The 13,999-nt window shown below is 37.0% G+C and overlaps 1 protein-coding gene across 2 annotated transcripts; it reads left to right on the top strand.

Annotated features, from left to right (window-relative positions):
* Nucleotides 1–11,256: 11,256 nt before the first annotated feature.
* LOC132903664 (uncharacterized) lies at nucleotides 11,257–13,677 on the top strand. 2 transcript variants are annotated; one of them, XM_060952450.1, is made up of 3 exons: nucleotides 11,257–11,651; nucleotides 12,285–12,410; nucleotides 13,043–13,677. In XM_060952450.1, the coding sequence occupies exons 1-3, from the start codon at nucleotides 11,393–11,395 to the stop codon at nucleotides 13,057–13,059; spliced, it is 402 nt and encodes a 133-aa protein (XP_060808433.1). In that variant the 5' UTR covers nucleotides 11,257–11,392; the 3' UTR covers nucleotides 13,060–13,677. The 2 variants fall into 2 exon arrangements, with proteins under 2 accessions (XP_060808433.1, XP_060808432.1); XM_060952449.1 differs by having other exon boundaries at nucleotides 12,285–13,677.
* The last annotated feature ends 322 nt before the right edge of the window (nucleotides 13,678–13,999 follow it).

Here is a 13,999-nt window from a genome sequence, read left to right as displayed (position 1 = left end):
TCTGCAACCATCTCTTCAATCCGGACGTAGCGAACTTCGATGTCATCTCCTAGCACTTTATCACGGACAAAATGATTCCTTATGTCAATGTGCTTGGTTCTTAAATTAAAGCCATCGGAACCTGAAATCTTTATAGAACTTTGATTATCACTGTAAATAACCATAGCTTCATTCTTCAATTGTGGCTAAAAACTTTCTTGAAGTTGCTTAAGCCATAGCGCCTCTTGGACACACGCTGATAACGACATAAATACTTCTTTTGTCGATTAGAAAAGTCAATTGTCAAAAGAATCAAGCCTTGCCGAAACTACCCGATCAGTCGGCTTATTATAGTAGACAATTCAGTTTTTACCACTTTGCAATTGTCGAGGGAAGTTCAAAAGCTAAGCTTGATAAAGTAAATGTTAATTCCTATTACTGGAGTAAAGTGGTCTATAATAAAGGAGGAAATGAAATAACCAGTGCTGTTTACCATTTTCTACAAAACACTACATTCGAGAAACAAGTCAAAATTTTGCGTGTGGTTTGTGATGGATGTTCTGGACAAAATAAAAATACGGCATGTTAGCCATGTTGGGCAAATGGCTATATAATGAAGCTCCAAGACACATTAATAAAGTGGAAATGATATTCCCAGTAGTTGGCCATTCGTTTATTCCGCCAGATCGTGTTTGCGAAAATAGAAAAGGAAAAAGAGATAACTCAGCCCCTCATTTTGAAGAATTTGAGTGGCGAAGACCTGAAGTTATTCATTTCACAGAGAGGTGAAGGTGAACTGCCGCTTCTTCGCCTAACTTGTTACACACAAGCCGTTGAAAGATCAGACAAGGTAGTGACCCAAGCGGCTAACACACTGCAAGGGAAGGCTTCGTTTAAGCACAAATAGACTCTCGCAAAAATATGCCAAAATTTGGGAGCAAGAAGGATTTTAGTGTTAATTAAGAAAAACTAATGTGTATCTTGTTTTTTTTTTGAGATTAGATTAGATAATAAACTAGTAGTTCCTAAAGCTTGTGATTTTAATTATTAAAAATATTTTTGAGTAGATATAGTTTAGGTATATTATTCGATTGTTAGAAGTTAAAAAAAATTATTTTTTCTAGATTTCAAATCAATCCGGAGATTGAAGATGATATCCAATTATTTTAATATTTTGCATGTGGAATAAGTACACAATAAATCACCTTTTTGCGCTATTACGTAAAAAAATATAACTTTTTTTTTCTCCGTATTCCTACTTCGGTGGCCCACCCTAATATGTATGAAACCATATGCAACGTAGTGATGTTTGTCAATACAATAATCGACAATCACAGTGATTACATAAGTTTTATTTGATAAAGTGATTATTTTTTGGAAATCCTGCTATTTACATATTTTTTGTTCTATAAATTTCATAAGCTCATCAGTTACAACACTAGTGTCAATTAAAGTATGTAACCCGTAGATGTATTGACACTTTGTAATTCTTTTTCAATTATAGCAATGCCTTTGTAATCCTATATACTTATTAATACGCTGCTGGACATGTTGAAGACCATCTTGATTTAAAACTTCAATATCAGTACTTACAAAAATACCTATTAGTTTTTTCGTTTTTATTGCCACATTCACAGGTAGTGCTTAATATTATTGATGGCTGGTATGTTCCAAATAAACATTGAGCCAAATGAGCAGCATTGCTTCCACAATCCAGCCCTTGAATGCTATTACGGATTTTTGGAATATCGGTATATTTAGCAATATTTCGGCTCTTTGAATATAACGTGTTTTTTTTTTGTATTTTCTGCAAATACCTAGACTTGTTTCGGGAACGTATGGGAGACTTTTTAAAAAGTTATAAAAAAATATTGAAAACTAACTTTAAATAAATTTAAAATTAAATTTACAAAAGTTATATTGTATATATAAATGGGATAATATTTCAATGGGACGTCTGTCGGAGGTGCATGACGAGAACAATCTTACTGAATACTCCAATGCAATCAGGCTCTATGGAAGTCCCCAATAGTGCTGACATGCACTAAATTAGTTATAGGTACTTAGTATTCTCTCCCGTAAATGTAACTTTGCATTATATAACAATGTTTTAAGGGGCTTTGTTAGCGGTTCTCTGATATAAATACGCTTATCAGCAATCTCTTTTGGTACCCCAGGCAATACGGCTTCTGAAGTAAAATGCGTTTTCTTACTGGCTGCTATCCACTTGTTTCTTGCGCTTTCTGGCTGCATTTTGATTACAAATTGCACCGGCTTATTTTTCCAGTTGTATACCTTCCGAGATGAGATAATGTCGGCCTTGTCTTGATCAAGCTTGCATGCTATCGTATTAAGAGCGATGCTAATGTCTTCCTCAGTACTGGCGGGCAGTCTGGCGATCTCTAAGGAAGATGACAACGCTTTTTGCTCTTCTGCATTTCTGCTCTGTTCAATAACGGCTACTCTTAATTCTAGATTTGTGGTACTATTTTTAACTCCTGATTTTTTCGTTCTATGTCCGATATTTTATTATTCTGTTCTTTGATGCATTTCTCCATGGAGCTCACTTGGTCCGTTAGAAATTCCAAAGAGGATTCAAGATTGCCCAGCTCTTGTCGGAATGTCTTTTTGAGTTCCCGGCTTATATCCTGCACCAGTTTTTTTGTTTAAGCTTCCACCTTTGATGTGTTCTGAATCTGACTCGCCTTCATCATCATCGTCAGGGATGAAAAATGATGAACGGCGGGATACATTTTGCATACATTCCTCACAGCTCCATTCAACACCTACCGCAATGCGGAGGGTGTTTAGTTGCTTGTTAAACATCTTAGAACATGTAGGGTCAGCATGCACCACTTTATTGCATCGACTGCACTCCAATCCAGGCGATTTTTTAGTTATATAATTTTTACAATTAGTGCATTTTTAGAGTACCATTTTGGAGGTAGCACAGAATTTATTTAGACACGAAACACACAACCGCTCACTACGTTACGCTGACGTCGAAGCATAGGCGACTCTGGTTTTTGCCTGTTTTATGATTTGACTATTTGTCTGTTTTACTTTACTGGCCTAAATGTCACTTGCTACCAAGCCATTCAGTTAAGATTGAAATATTGAATCAAATGCACAGGTTGAATTAACATTCAAATTTTTACCATTCAGGCATATTGAACCTGAGAATGCCATTCGAAAGAATAGGCACGCTGCAATTTTTTATGTTTTTTATATAGTCCCATTTAGGACAATCACTGAGACAGATTTGTTTAGCACGTTTTTTGTTTTTAGATTTTATGCTGGATTTTGAGTCTTCAAGTTTATGCTTAACGTTTTTTTCTTTACCTCCCCATTCTTCTTTTACATTCCAGTCATTGTCATCATTACATTCGGATCTTTGTGGCCCGATGGAGAATATATCAGTCAGAGGTATGAAATATTTTATTACCTTTGTAGATGACTATACACGAATGGTTCATGTATATTTCATGAAAAATAAATTATGATGTGTCTGAGATTTTTAAAGATTTCAAATGGAAATTGGAAAATAGGTTTGAACTAAAAACAAAAACAATCCGTACTGATAATGGTACTGAATTTCGTACTAATTTATTTCCTAAATTATTTAGTCTCCAGTCCCAATTAAACATTATTTGTATGTATGTGTACTTTGTCTTTACATGAAAATTTAACCACGACTTACGCGGATAGCGCTCGGTCCCACCTATCGCGTAAGTCCGGGTATTACTGTAATGTCAAAAGTCATTGAAGTCGAAATATATCTCCTCTCCGGAACTTATGTTTCGTGTTCTTGAACAACAGCCCTCTAAAACAAAATTGAAGAAATACACAGTTGTGATATTGTTCTGCAACGATTTTGGAATGAAAAAATATAAGCTTACAAACTGGTGCAACTATTACTGAACTGAACTGTAGGTATGTTAAAATATTTGCCGCCAAGCTCTAGTTATATAGGTGATTTAAATGATGTCTTACCAGAAAAAGACTTAACAGCTGACTATTTGATAAGTAAAATAAAGCTTGAATGTGCAGAAGATAAATCCAGCGACGCAACAAATGTCAGCTCAAATTTAGCGCTTTTTGTGCTGATATCAAGCCGTCATCTTCGTATGATAAGAGCGGAAATTGTTAAAACTCCAGAAAGCTTTCACATTTGTCACACCTTCACAAAGGGATTGTCCATACCAGGAATGTTACGGAGCTTTGACTCCGGTTCCGTTAAGTCGGAACTTTCGATTATTATTACACCTTCGGTTCCGACACTTTAAATCGAAAGTTTTAATCGGAGGTCAAAGCATAACTTAGCGGCGGCGGCGGTCTGTGTCGACTGTTATGAACAGGTTCATGCGTGTCGCGCGGGGAAACCTTATTTTTTCACTTTTTGTTAATTTATTACGCACATGACACGTTTATAGGTTGTTGATATTTGTTTTGATTTTGCGGCTTATTATCAGTAAAAGTGAAATATGAGTGACAATAACAACAGTATCTCATCAGTAATCCCACTTATACACACACTGTTTAGGCCCAATGATGTCTAAAGACAAGAATGCATTGCCTTTGCCAAAATATTAAAAATAAAATGTCACTATCATTTTTTCATTGTAAAAAAATTTAATTTTCACTTTTGGCGGCTTCACCGGCGTTACGCGCTCAATCTAAAAACTTTGTAACATTAATTTATCTAAATACACTAAAATTCAAGAAAATTGAGTTTTTTATTGGCTCCAGTGTGTCATGCGAAGACACACTAAAGTATACATTACACACTGAAGGCAGTAAGCAAGACACAAATGAAAAATTTAAAAGTGTAATAAAGTGTACCGTCGATCAATTAAATTCCAAATTTGGTGACCTTCAATCAAACAATTTCTTTGCAATAGCAACGTATCTATATCCTCGCTATAAAACAAAAAAAATTAATGAAGCGGTTAAAGAAAATATTGAAACAGAAATAATGTCACTATTTGAAGCAGATACATCTAAAAACGAAGCTGATCAATATCAGCTTCGTTTTTAGATGTATCTATCTCCGTTTTTCTACAGGAACGGCAATCCGTTCCTGTAGAAAAACGGACAAGAATAGAATTACCGGCAGAAGCTAGCCATAGTAATGTCCAAACATTTTGTCGAATATATTGTGATGAAGACGATGACAATACCACATATGAAAAATGTGCAGTTAATGAAAATTTGTTGTAATGAAAAGTATACTAAATGAGTTCAATAAAGAAAAACGTATAAATATTAGTGATGACCTGGTATTATGGTGGAAAATAAATGGAAATACAAATTGCCCAGCAATATTTGTCGTGTCCACCAGTCTCGCTAGCGAGCGAACAACTTTTTAGTGGCGCTGGCCTAATTTGCGATATATATATAAAAATGAATCGCAAAATGTGTTGGTAAGCGCATAACTCAACAGCGCCTGGACGCTTCTGATACGTGCGCAGGGGCGGTTCTACAACAACTAGATAAAGGTTCGTGGAAGCCTCCAGGGTATTTCTCCAAGCGTTTGTCGGAAACTCAGCAACGTTACAGTACTTATGACCATGAGTAAGTCGCTATTTATGTGACAATCAAGCACTTTCGCAAATTGTTCGAAGGTAGGCCTTTGACAATTTACACAGATTATAAACTATTGGTACACGCCTATTTTAAAATTAGGTACCGATTCCGAGACACCACGAAGGGCTAGACATTTATTATTCATTAGCGAGTTTACCACCGATTTACGTCACGTTAGTGGTAACGACAATGTAGTAGCCGATTCGCTGTCTGGAGTCGCGACGATTTTCTACCCTTCAAGTCTCGACTACGAACAATTTGCTGAAGCGCAGAAACACGATGACTACATTGCGCAGTACTTATGAACAAACAACGTTGATAAGGAAAATATCAAATTAAAAGCCTTTGCATTACTATTTTGCAATAGTAAAATTTATTGCGAAATGTTGACTAATAATATGAGACCCTTTGTACCCAAAGATTTCAGGCAAATTGTTTTTAACATGATTCATAACATACGCACGCACAACTCGTAAATTAATTTCCCACAGATTTTTCTGGCCAGGTATGAATTCTGATATTAGTTGCTGGGCAAAAGCGTGTATCAGTTCTCCTGTTTCAGAGATCTTAAAAAACTTGATGATCAGGAATTTTTGACTTTTCGAGAAGCATGTGAGGCAAGAGGGTTATTAGAAAATGATAATCATTGGGATATAACTATGGAAGAGGCTGTACAATGCAGATCTGCTTCCAAGGTGATAGAGCTTTTTGCAATATTGATTGCAACATGTGGACTTTCCAACCCCTTAACGATTGTGGGAAAAGTATAAAAACGATATGGCGGATGACATTTTACACAGACTACAAAATCAGAATCCGAATGTTTCATACAATGATTTAATTTATAATGAAGCGCTAACAATGATTGAAGACCAATTGATAAATATTACTGGAAAAAATGTATCTGATTTTGGAATGAGCAGGCCACAAAGAATTGGGGAAGTCAGTAATGATTTAATACGAGAACTAGATTATGACACTGATTCTTTAATGCAACAAATAACGGATGCCCTTCCACTTTTGAATCCAGAAAAGTGGTGATGGTGGTTTGTTCTTTTTGGATGCTCTAGGAGGCACTGGCAAAACCTTTCCAAACCGAAAGGATAATGGAATTGCCGTTGCAGTAGCTTCCTCTGGAATAGCTGCTACGCTACTTAGTGGAGGAAGAACAGCGCACTCCGTACTTAAACTGCCATTAAACTTGGCTCAAGAAGAAATGCCAATTTGTAATATTAGCAAAAATAGTGACCGTGGGAGAATGTTGCAGCAATGTAAGCTGTTGGTTTGGGATGAATGTACGATGTCCCTTAGATCGTACTATGAAGGATTTAAAGAGCAACCGGAGCATAATGGGAGGAATGATTGTACTTTTAGCAGGGGACTTTAGGCAGACCTTGCCGGTCATTACTAGGGGTACACCAGCAGATGAAATAAACGCCTGTTTGAAAGCATCTGCATTATGGGTACATGTAAAAAAGTTTTGCTTGACTGTAAATATGCGAGTACAAGTGCACAACGATATTCAAGCAGGGCAATATGCGGCTGCTCTTCTAAAAATTGGAGAAGATCGTATGCCAACAGACTGTGACGGTTTGATTTCACTGGGACAGGAATTATGTGAAGTGGTTAATAATACAGAATGTTTAAAAAATAACGTTTATCCTGATTTACCAACAAATATGGGCAACAGGGAATGGTTGTGTGAAAGGGCAATTTTGGCGCCGACAAATCAAATTGTAAACCAAATCAACGAAGAAATTATGTCTGACCTGCTGGGGAATGTTGTTGAGTACCTTTCTGTAGAAAATGTTATGGATACTGAACAAGTGACATCGTACTCTATTGAGTTTCTCAATTCTTTGGAACTGTCAGGAATACCTTCCCATAAGCTGAGGTTGAAGGTTGGTGTTCCAGTTCTGTTAATTAGAAACCTTGACGCACCAAAACTTTGTAATGGTACACGGCTACAAATTAATCATCTAGGACGCAACATTGTCAAAGCTACAATTATGACTGGAATGGCAAAAGGGGAAAATGTTTTGATTTCCCGTATACCCATAATACCAACAGATTTGCCATTTCAGTTTAAAAGAGTGCAGTTTCCTTTAAAAGCAGCGTTTGCCATTACAATAAACAAAGCTCAGGGGCAAACACTTAAAGTTGCAGGTGTACATTTGGAAAAGTGCTGTCATCTCATGGACAACTCTATGTGGCGTGTTCACGAGTATCAAACCCGCTAAATCTTTATTTTTTTGAAAGACGGAAAAACTAAATATAATGTCAGTCAGTAACGATTGTTTTTCAAAACTAGTATGCGCTTTATTACATAAAGATATTTCAGTAAATACAATGGTGATGAGAACTGAAATTTTAAAGGCTTTCTATCCATCAACACTTAAAGGAAATCTAGAAGTGATTGACTGCAGTTGTAACGTCGCTTATATCGTGAAAAAAATTATCTTTAACGAAATTTACAGCGCATTATTCTGTATAGCGTGTTCAGAGTGCAATAAAAACATAATTAGAAAATGATCTTTCGTTCCTTTTAATATACTAACGTTGTCAGATTATGGTATAAGTTCATTAAATGAGTCCGAAATATCAATGCTGTAAATGATTGTAAAGAGAATGGTTGTATTGGAAAAATGAGTTCTAGGTATCTAGTTTCGGACAACTTAATTTTTTTTTGAACTTGACTTTGACCTTCGTCTGGGTGATATCAAGTCAAGAGATTTAAAAACAATTTTCCTGGTCCGGATTTTGTGGAAGGCTTCCTCAGAAGGCACATAGATAAAATTTAAAAAAGAAATTGCCAGATTAAAAAAAGATCACGGGCCGCTGTATCGCATCAAAGAAACTATCAAAGAATATTTTACTGAGTTGGAAAAATGCATTAAGGACATTCCCGCGTCTAACATCATCAACTACCAATGATGAATATGAGACCAATTTGTCAGACGACCCAGGCCGTAAACAGGTACCTATTGGTTAAAAGTATTATCACAAGTCATTAGTTAAACTGTAAATACGTATAAGTAAGTTAGGTCAAGTAAATTTTTACTTTGCTGGTTTAAATATTTTTTCTTTCTAAAAATCGGGAAGTTTTGTTTGTTTATATAGTTAGTTAGCTCAGGTTAGGAAGAAGTTTAAAATACATACCTTTATCTATTGCACGTCTCTTTTGTTTTAGATAGTGAAAAGGTTAGGGTTACACGTTGAAACTTATTACTTAAACTGTATAATCATCTGTAAGTATTTATAATTCAATTGTTTATGGTAGTACATATTTACTAAATAATATTGTGTAAAGTAGTAGGTACTATTAATTGTAAGGATGCCACGAAAAAGGTCCAACCTTTCTCAGTGCAGCAGAAATGCTAAAAGGATGAGATTAGTTCGATCACAGGAATCTGAAGAAGATCGTGAGGCAAGATTTACAGCTGATCGTGAAGCTCATGCACTCAGACGTGAATCTGAGAGATTCACAGATACAAAAATTCGCCTTAGTTCTCAGATAGTTCGGACAGCAAATGCCCGGTCTCAGGAGACACAGGAAATGCGGGAAACACGTCTTACTGCCGATCGTGAAGCTCATGCACTCACACGTGAATCTGAGACTTTCATTGATAGGGAAAATCGCCTATACTCTCAAAGAGTACAAACTTCGCATTCTAGAGAGCTGGAAAGTAGTTTTGATCGTGAATCTCGATTAACAGCTGATCGAGATTGACACAATAATTCTAGACTTCTCGAAAGTGAAAACGAACATCGACAAAGATTACAAACAGCTAGAGAAAACTATGAGCTATCCCGTCAGAGTCAGGAAAACTATTTATTAGCTGAGAGAGACCGAGTAAGGGAAATACGACGTGAAGAAACTGCAGACCAACGCCAGTTACGGCTAAATGCTGATAGACTTGCGCATACGCTCAATAGAATGGTATCGAGTTCGACAGAAAACCCAGAAAGTGAAGTGGATATTGAAATCCTTCCATGGCTGAAGAAAGAGAACTCAGGTTATTTGTTTTCGCCCAGAATTGATTATTCGGACTTTGCCGTTATAGGAGATATGGTGGTATGTTGTCAGTTTTGTAATGCTTTAAAATGGCGCAAAGAACCAAATGGCATATGTTGTTCAGGTGGCAAAGTGCGCATAGAAAATTTTCATGAGCCCCCTGATATTGTTAAAGTTTTATTAAGTGGTGAGCATCCACAATTGAAACATTTTTTAGACAATGTCCGTGCATACAACAGTGCATTCCAAATGACGTCTTTTGGGGCCAAACAAATAACAGAGGGCCCATTATGCCAACTTTTAAGGGCCAAGTTTATCACCTTATTGGATCTTTGCTTCCACAGAATCAGCCAAAATTTGTTCAAATTTATTTCGTCTCTAATTACAATATCCGACATGATAACTTTCCTGGACTGAACATCAATATTATATCTCAACTTCAGAATATGTTACATCAAGTAAATCCGTATGTCAGAAGTTTCAAAGCGGCAATAGATTCCATCCCACAAGGCCAAAATAACAATAACAAAGTTATAATTAAGGCAGATAGACGTCCTGTCGGAGAACATCGTGGAAGGTACAATGCTCCCGTTGCAGACGAAGTTGCAGTAATCTTAGTCGATCAGGAATCTGATCGACGTGACATCGTGCTGCGTACTCATGATGATCGCTTACAACGTATTTACGAAACACATAGAGCTTATGATGCCCTGCAGTATCCTTTAATATATGTTCATGGTGAGGATGGGTACAATTTCGTACCCATCCCATACGTTTACGTATACGTACCCATTTCGTATAACAAACTATAATAAAAAGTTATCAGCCCTACAGTTTTATTCGTATCAAATGCAAATAAGACGACATTGTTTTAATTATTTACAACCATTTCGAGGATTGTTCAGTCAATTCATCGTAGATATGTACGCAAAAATAGAAACAGAGAGGTTAATTTATATACGCACTAACCAGACACGTTTACGTGCCGAGGATTATGTGCATCTGCGAGACGCAATGCAGCAGGATACCAACGTGGAGAATATGGGACAATTAGTTATCTGTTGGAACACCAACATTAAATTTTTTTTTTTTAATTTTTTTGTTCGATATGGCTACATTGTACATCCAATATCTTCTTGTGGGTCACCGCAATAAAGCGACACGAGTCTTGTCCGTTAACTCAAGGATTTTTATTTTACCAGTCCAATACATACTCCACTTTACATTACAATCTATTTTCAATCTTTTTCATGGTCCTTCAAGACCAGTAAAAATCCAAGAGTTTAGTGCGAGTGGTGTGCAGTACATAATTCCGCATTGTTCCTTTGGTTAGAAGACGCTACGCGGGAAGACGCCATCACAGTGCACCGGATAGACGGGAGTGTCACGGGAGTACCTACATGTTGCATTCATTATTATATTGGCATCATCCATTGCCAATTTACATTCATTTCATTTCATGGTGCGTGTCAATTTTATTTTCAATTCAACTTCAACGATACATGTTCACGCCTACCTACACGATTCGCGCCCATTGATTGGTACATTGGCGCGGAAAAGTTGCCGATTTTCGACGCGAGAAGCTATTTGGCGCTGTTGCAACGGCGTCTACGCGCATCATTGGTCCGATGCGCTGTCATCGAGACTACGACGACAACTTTCGCCCGCTATTTTAATTGTCACATCACAGCAACGCTGAGTTTTGTTAATTATCGTGTTGCGAGTAATATTGTAAAATAAACATAATCAGTGCGTTACATCAGTGCAAATTACGTACAAATAAGTGTTTACGCCGTCTTAACAAAAATCAAAATGTCAAAATATAAGGGCGAACCGGAATTCGCAATTGCTGAGTCTTATGATTTGGCCGCTCTTCGACGCAAACGCGCTGCCGTTAAAGGTGTTATCACCAAAATGCATAACGCCCTGCGTGATCCAAGCGCCTCTGAGTTAGACAAACACGCTTTGTGCGTCAGAGAAGAACGTCTGCGATCTTCATTTTCTAAGTGGGAGGACTTACACCTCGACATTATAGCGATGGATCCTGATGACCCCGAGGACGACGTTGAAAGTACGTATTTGGAAGCGCTCACTAAAATTGGAAGACTCTCTGTAAAGCATGATAAGAAGCCAGTAGTGTCGTGTCAAACTTCAATACATGATCAGGACCCAGAAGTGTTGTGTCAAAGTTCAAAACAAAGTAAAATTAAGTTACCAAACGTAGTAATTCCAACTTTCAATGGCAAATACAGGGATTACCAAGCCTTCATTGGGCTTTTTGATGCTCTTATCCATAAAAATAGTAACTTAGAAAGTATTGAAAAGTTATTCTATTTACAATCTTATTTAAAAGACGAACCTCATGAGCTTATTAAAAATCTACCTTTATGTTCTGAAAGCTATGAGGAGGCTCGTAAAATATTAAATGACAGATACAACAATAGGTATAAGATTACAAATGACCATTTAAATGTATTGTTAGATATAAGCCCTATGACTAAATCCACAGCTGTTAATATTAGAAGTTTTTTGTCTATTGTTAAGCAACAGTTAGCTGCATTAAGGAACTTAGGCCACTCTGTTGATCAGTGGGATCCTATCACTCTTTGCATTTTAACAAGAAAATTGGATATGATTTGCAACAGAGAATTCGAACTTGGTAGACAAGAAAAACCTAGTGTAACAAGCCTTATTGAATTTTTAGAGAAGCGAGCATTAACGCTCGAGAATATGGAACGAGATAAGGTACTGTTGGCTCCGAAGGCTGTCCACGTAGCTACTGTGAAGAAGGTACAGCCTGCCAGCGCTGAGAAGAAGAGCTGCATACTTTGTAAGTCTAACCACAAACTATTTTCTTGTTCTCAATTTAAATTAATGTCAATAAGTGAGCGAATTAAGTTTGTTACAGCTAATAATCTATGCCAAATATGTTTGAATAAACACAATAAGCCATGCAGGTATAAGTTTAAATGTCAGGTCTGTAAAAATGATCATAACTCTCTTCTCCATGTGGAAGAGGCCTCATCACCAGTCACATTGGTGGCTGGATCTGCTACTGAACAAGTTGTGTTGCCTACAGCACAGGTAAAACTTTTAGCGAGCAACGGAACTGAGGTTTATGTCAAGGCTCTCCTTGATACAGGTTCACAGGTATCCTTTGTGACCAAAGAGCTAGCAGATTTATTAAAATTACAGATTCAGACTGCCAGTACTCCTGTTACAGGCATAGGTCAAACTTTTAACAATTTAAAGCAAAGAGTAAATTTAGAATTACACTCACTGACACAGGACTATAGCATTTCTGTTGTGTGCTACTTACTTGAAAAAATCACTTCAAAATTGCCGCAGAAGACTTTCAACATTAATAAATTAGTTTTGCCTCCCAATATAGTATTGGCTGACAAGACATTTAATCAATCCAGCAACATACATATATTATTAGGTGCCGTCATTGTGTTTAAGGTGTTGCTGCCTCCTGAGCCTCGAGTTAGCCGGTACACCTGTGGGGCATGGGGACATCACAGCTTCACCTCCATTACTCAATACAAAGTTTGGTCATGTAGTCGCAGGTAGCATTATATCGAAATATTTCTTTATTTTTTATGTCATTTTTTGAATAGGGTTTTTTTTTGTTGGTGTTCTTGTTTGTCAGTGGAAGTAAAGACCGTATTTTGCAATCTTCCGTATTTTATTTATTCCTGCCGCTAATTAGGGGCATCTTTGGGAACAGGGAGAGCTGCAGGTCTACCGGGCAAACGAATCCATTACATAAGTGGCGACCGTGACTTATAAAAAAATGGATCGCCTTCTTGCGAACAGAAAAATAACAAGGAGGAGGTTCACATTGGTAAAAAACAAAATTCTAAATTTTTTGCAATCTGATGATTCTGATAGAGCAATTCCGGAGTTCAATAAATTAAAAGAATTATTCGCAGAGTTGTCTGGGTTACAGAATAAAATTATGTCCATCTGGCTTGACGAGCCAGAGCGCGATGAAATTTTTTTCGAATACGAAATGGAGTCGGACGACGCGTACTCAAGTGAGTTCTATCAGATCAAGTATAAAATTGAACAATTATGCAAGAAAAATGAGTTTGAGCATCAATCCGTGACTGGATCGGCATCTGGCTCTAAAAAAGGAGGTGGACTTAAGCTTCCAAAATAAGAATTACCAAAGTTTGATGGAACGGTGAAGAAATGGTTGCAATTTTGGACGCAATTTCAAAAAATTCATTTGGATGAATAGTTGGATGACAGCGATAAATTCCAATATTTGATACAAAGTATCGAAAAAGGATGCAGTGCTAGAGATTTGGTAGGTCATATTTGTCTCAAAATTGGTCACTTCGCAAGAAGATGCAGGAAGTTTCCGAAATGTGTGGTGTGCGAAAAACGGCACTATCCCATAATGTGCACATC

Source organism: Amyelois transitella, chromosome 28 (genome assembly GCF_032362555.1).
Source record: "Amyelois transitella isolate CPQ chromosome 28, ilAmyTran1.1, whole genome shotgun sequence".
Taxonomy (NCBI): Eukaryota; Metazoa; Arthropoda; class Insecta; order Lepidoptera; family Pyralidae; genus Amyelois; species Amyelois transitella.
This window is presented reverse-complemented; position numbering and strand designations above follow the sequence as displayed.

Excerpts from the sequence above, each read along its gene's own strand:
- LOC132903664 (XM_060952449.1), top strand. The coding sequence starts at position 11,393 with ATGTCAAAATATAAGGGCGAACCGGAATTCGCAATTGCTGAGTCTTAT. Across the intron at positions 11,652-12,284 it reads CCCCGAGGACGACGTTGAAA|AGAAGCGAGCATTAACGCTC; the intron begins GTACGTATTTGG and ends TTGAATTTTTAG.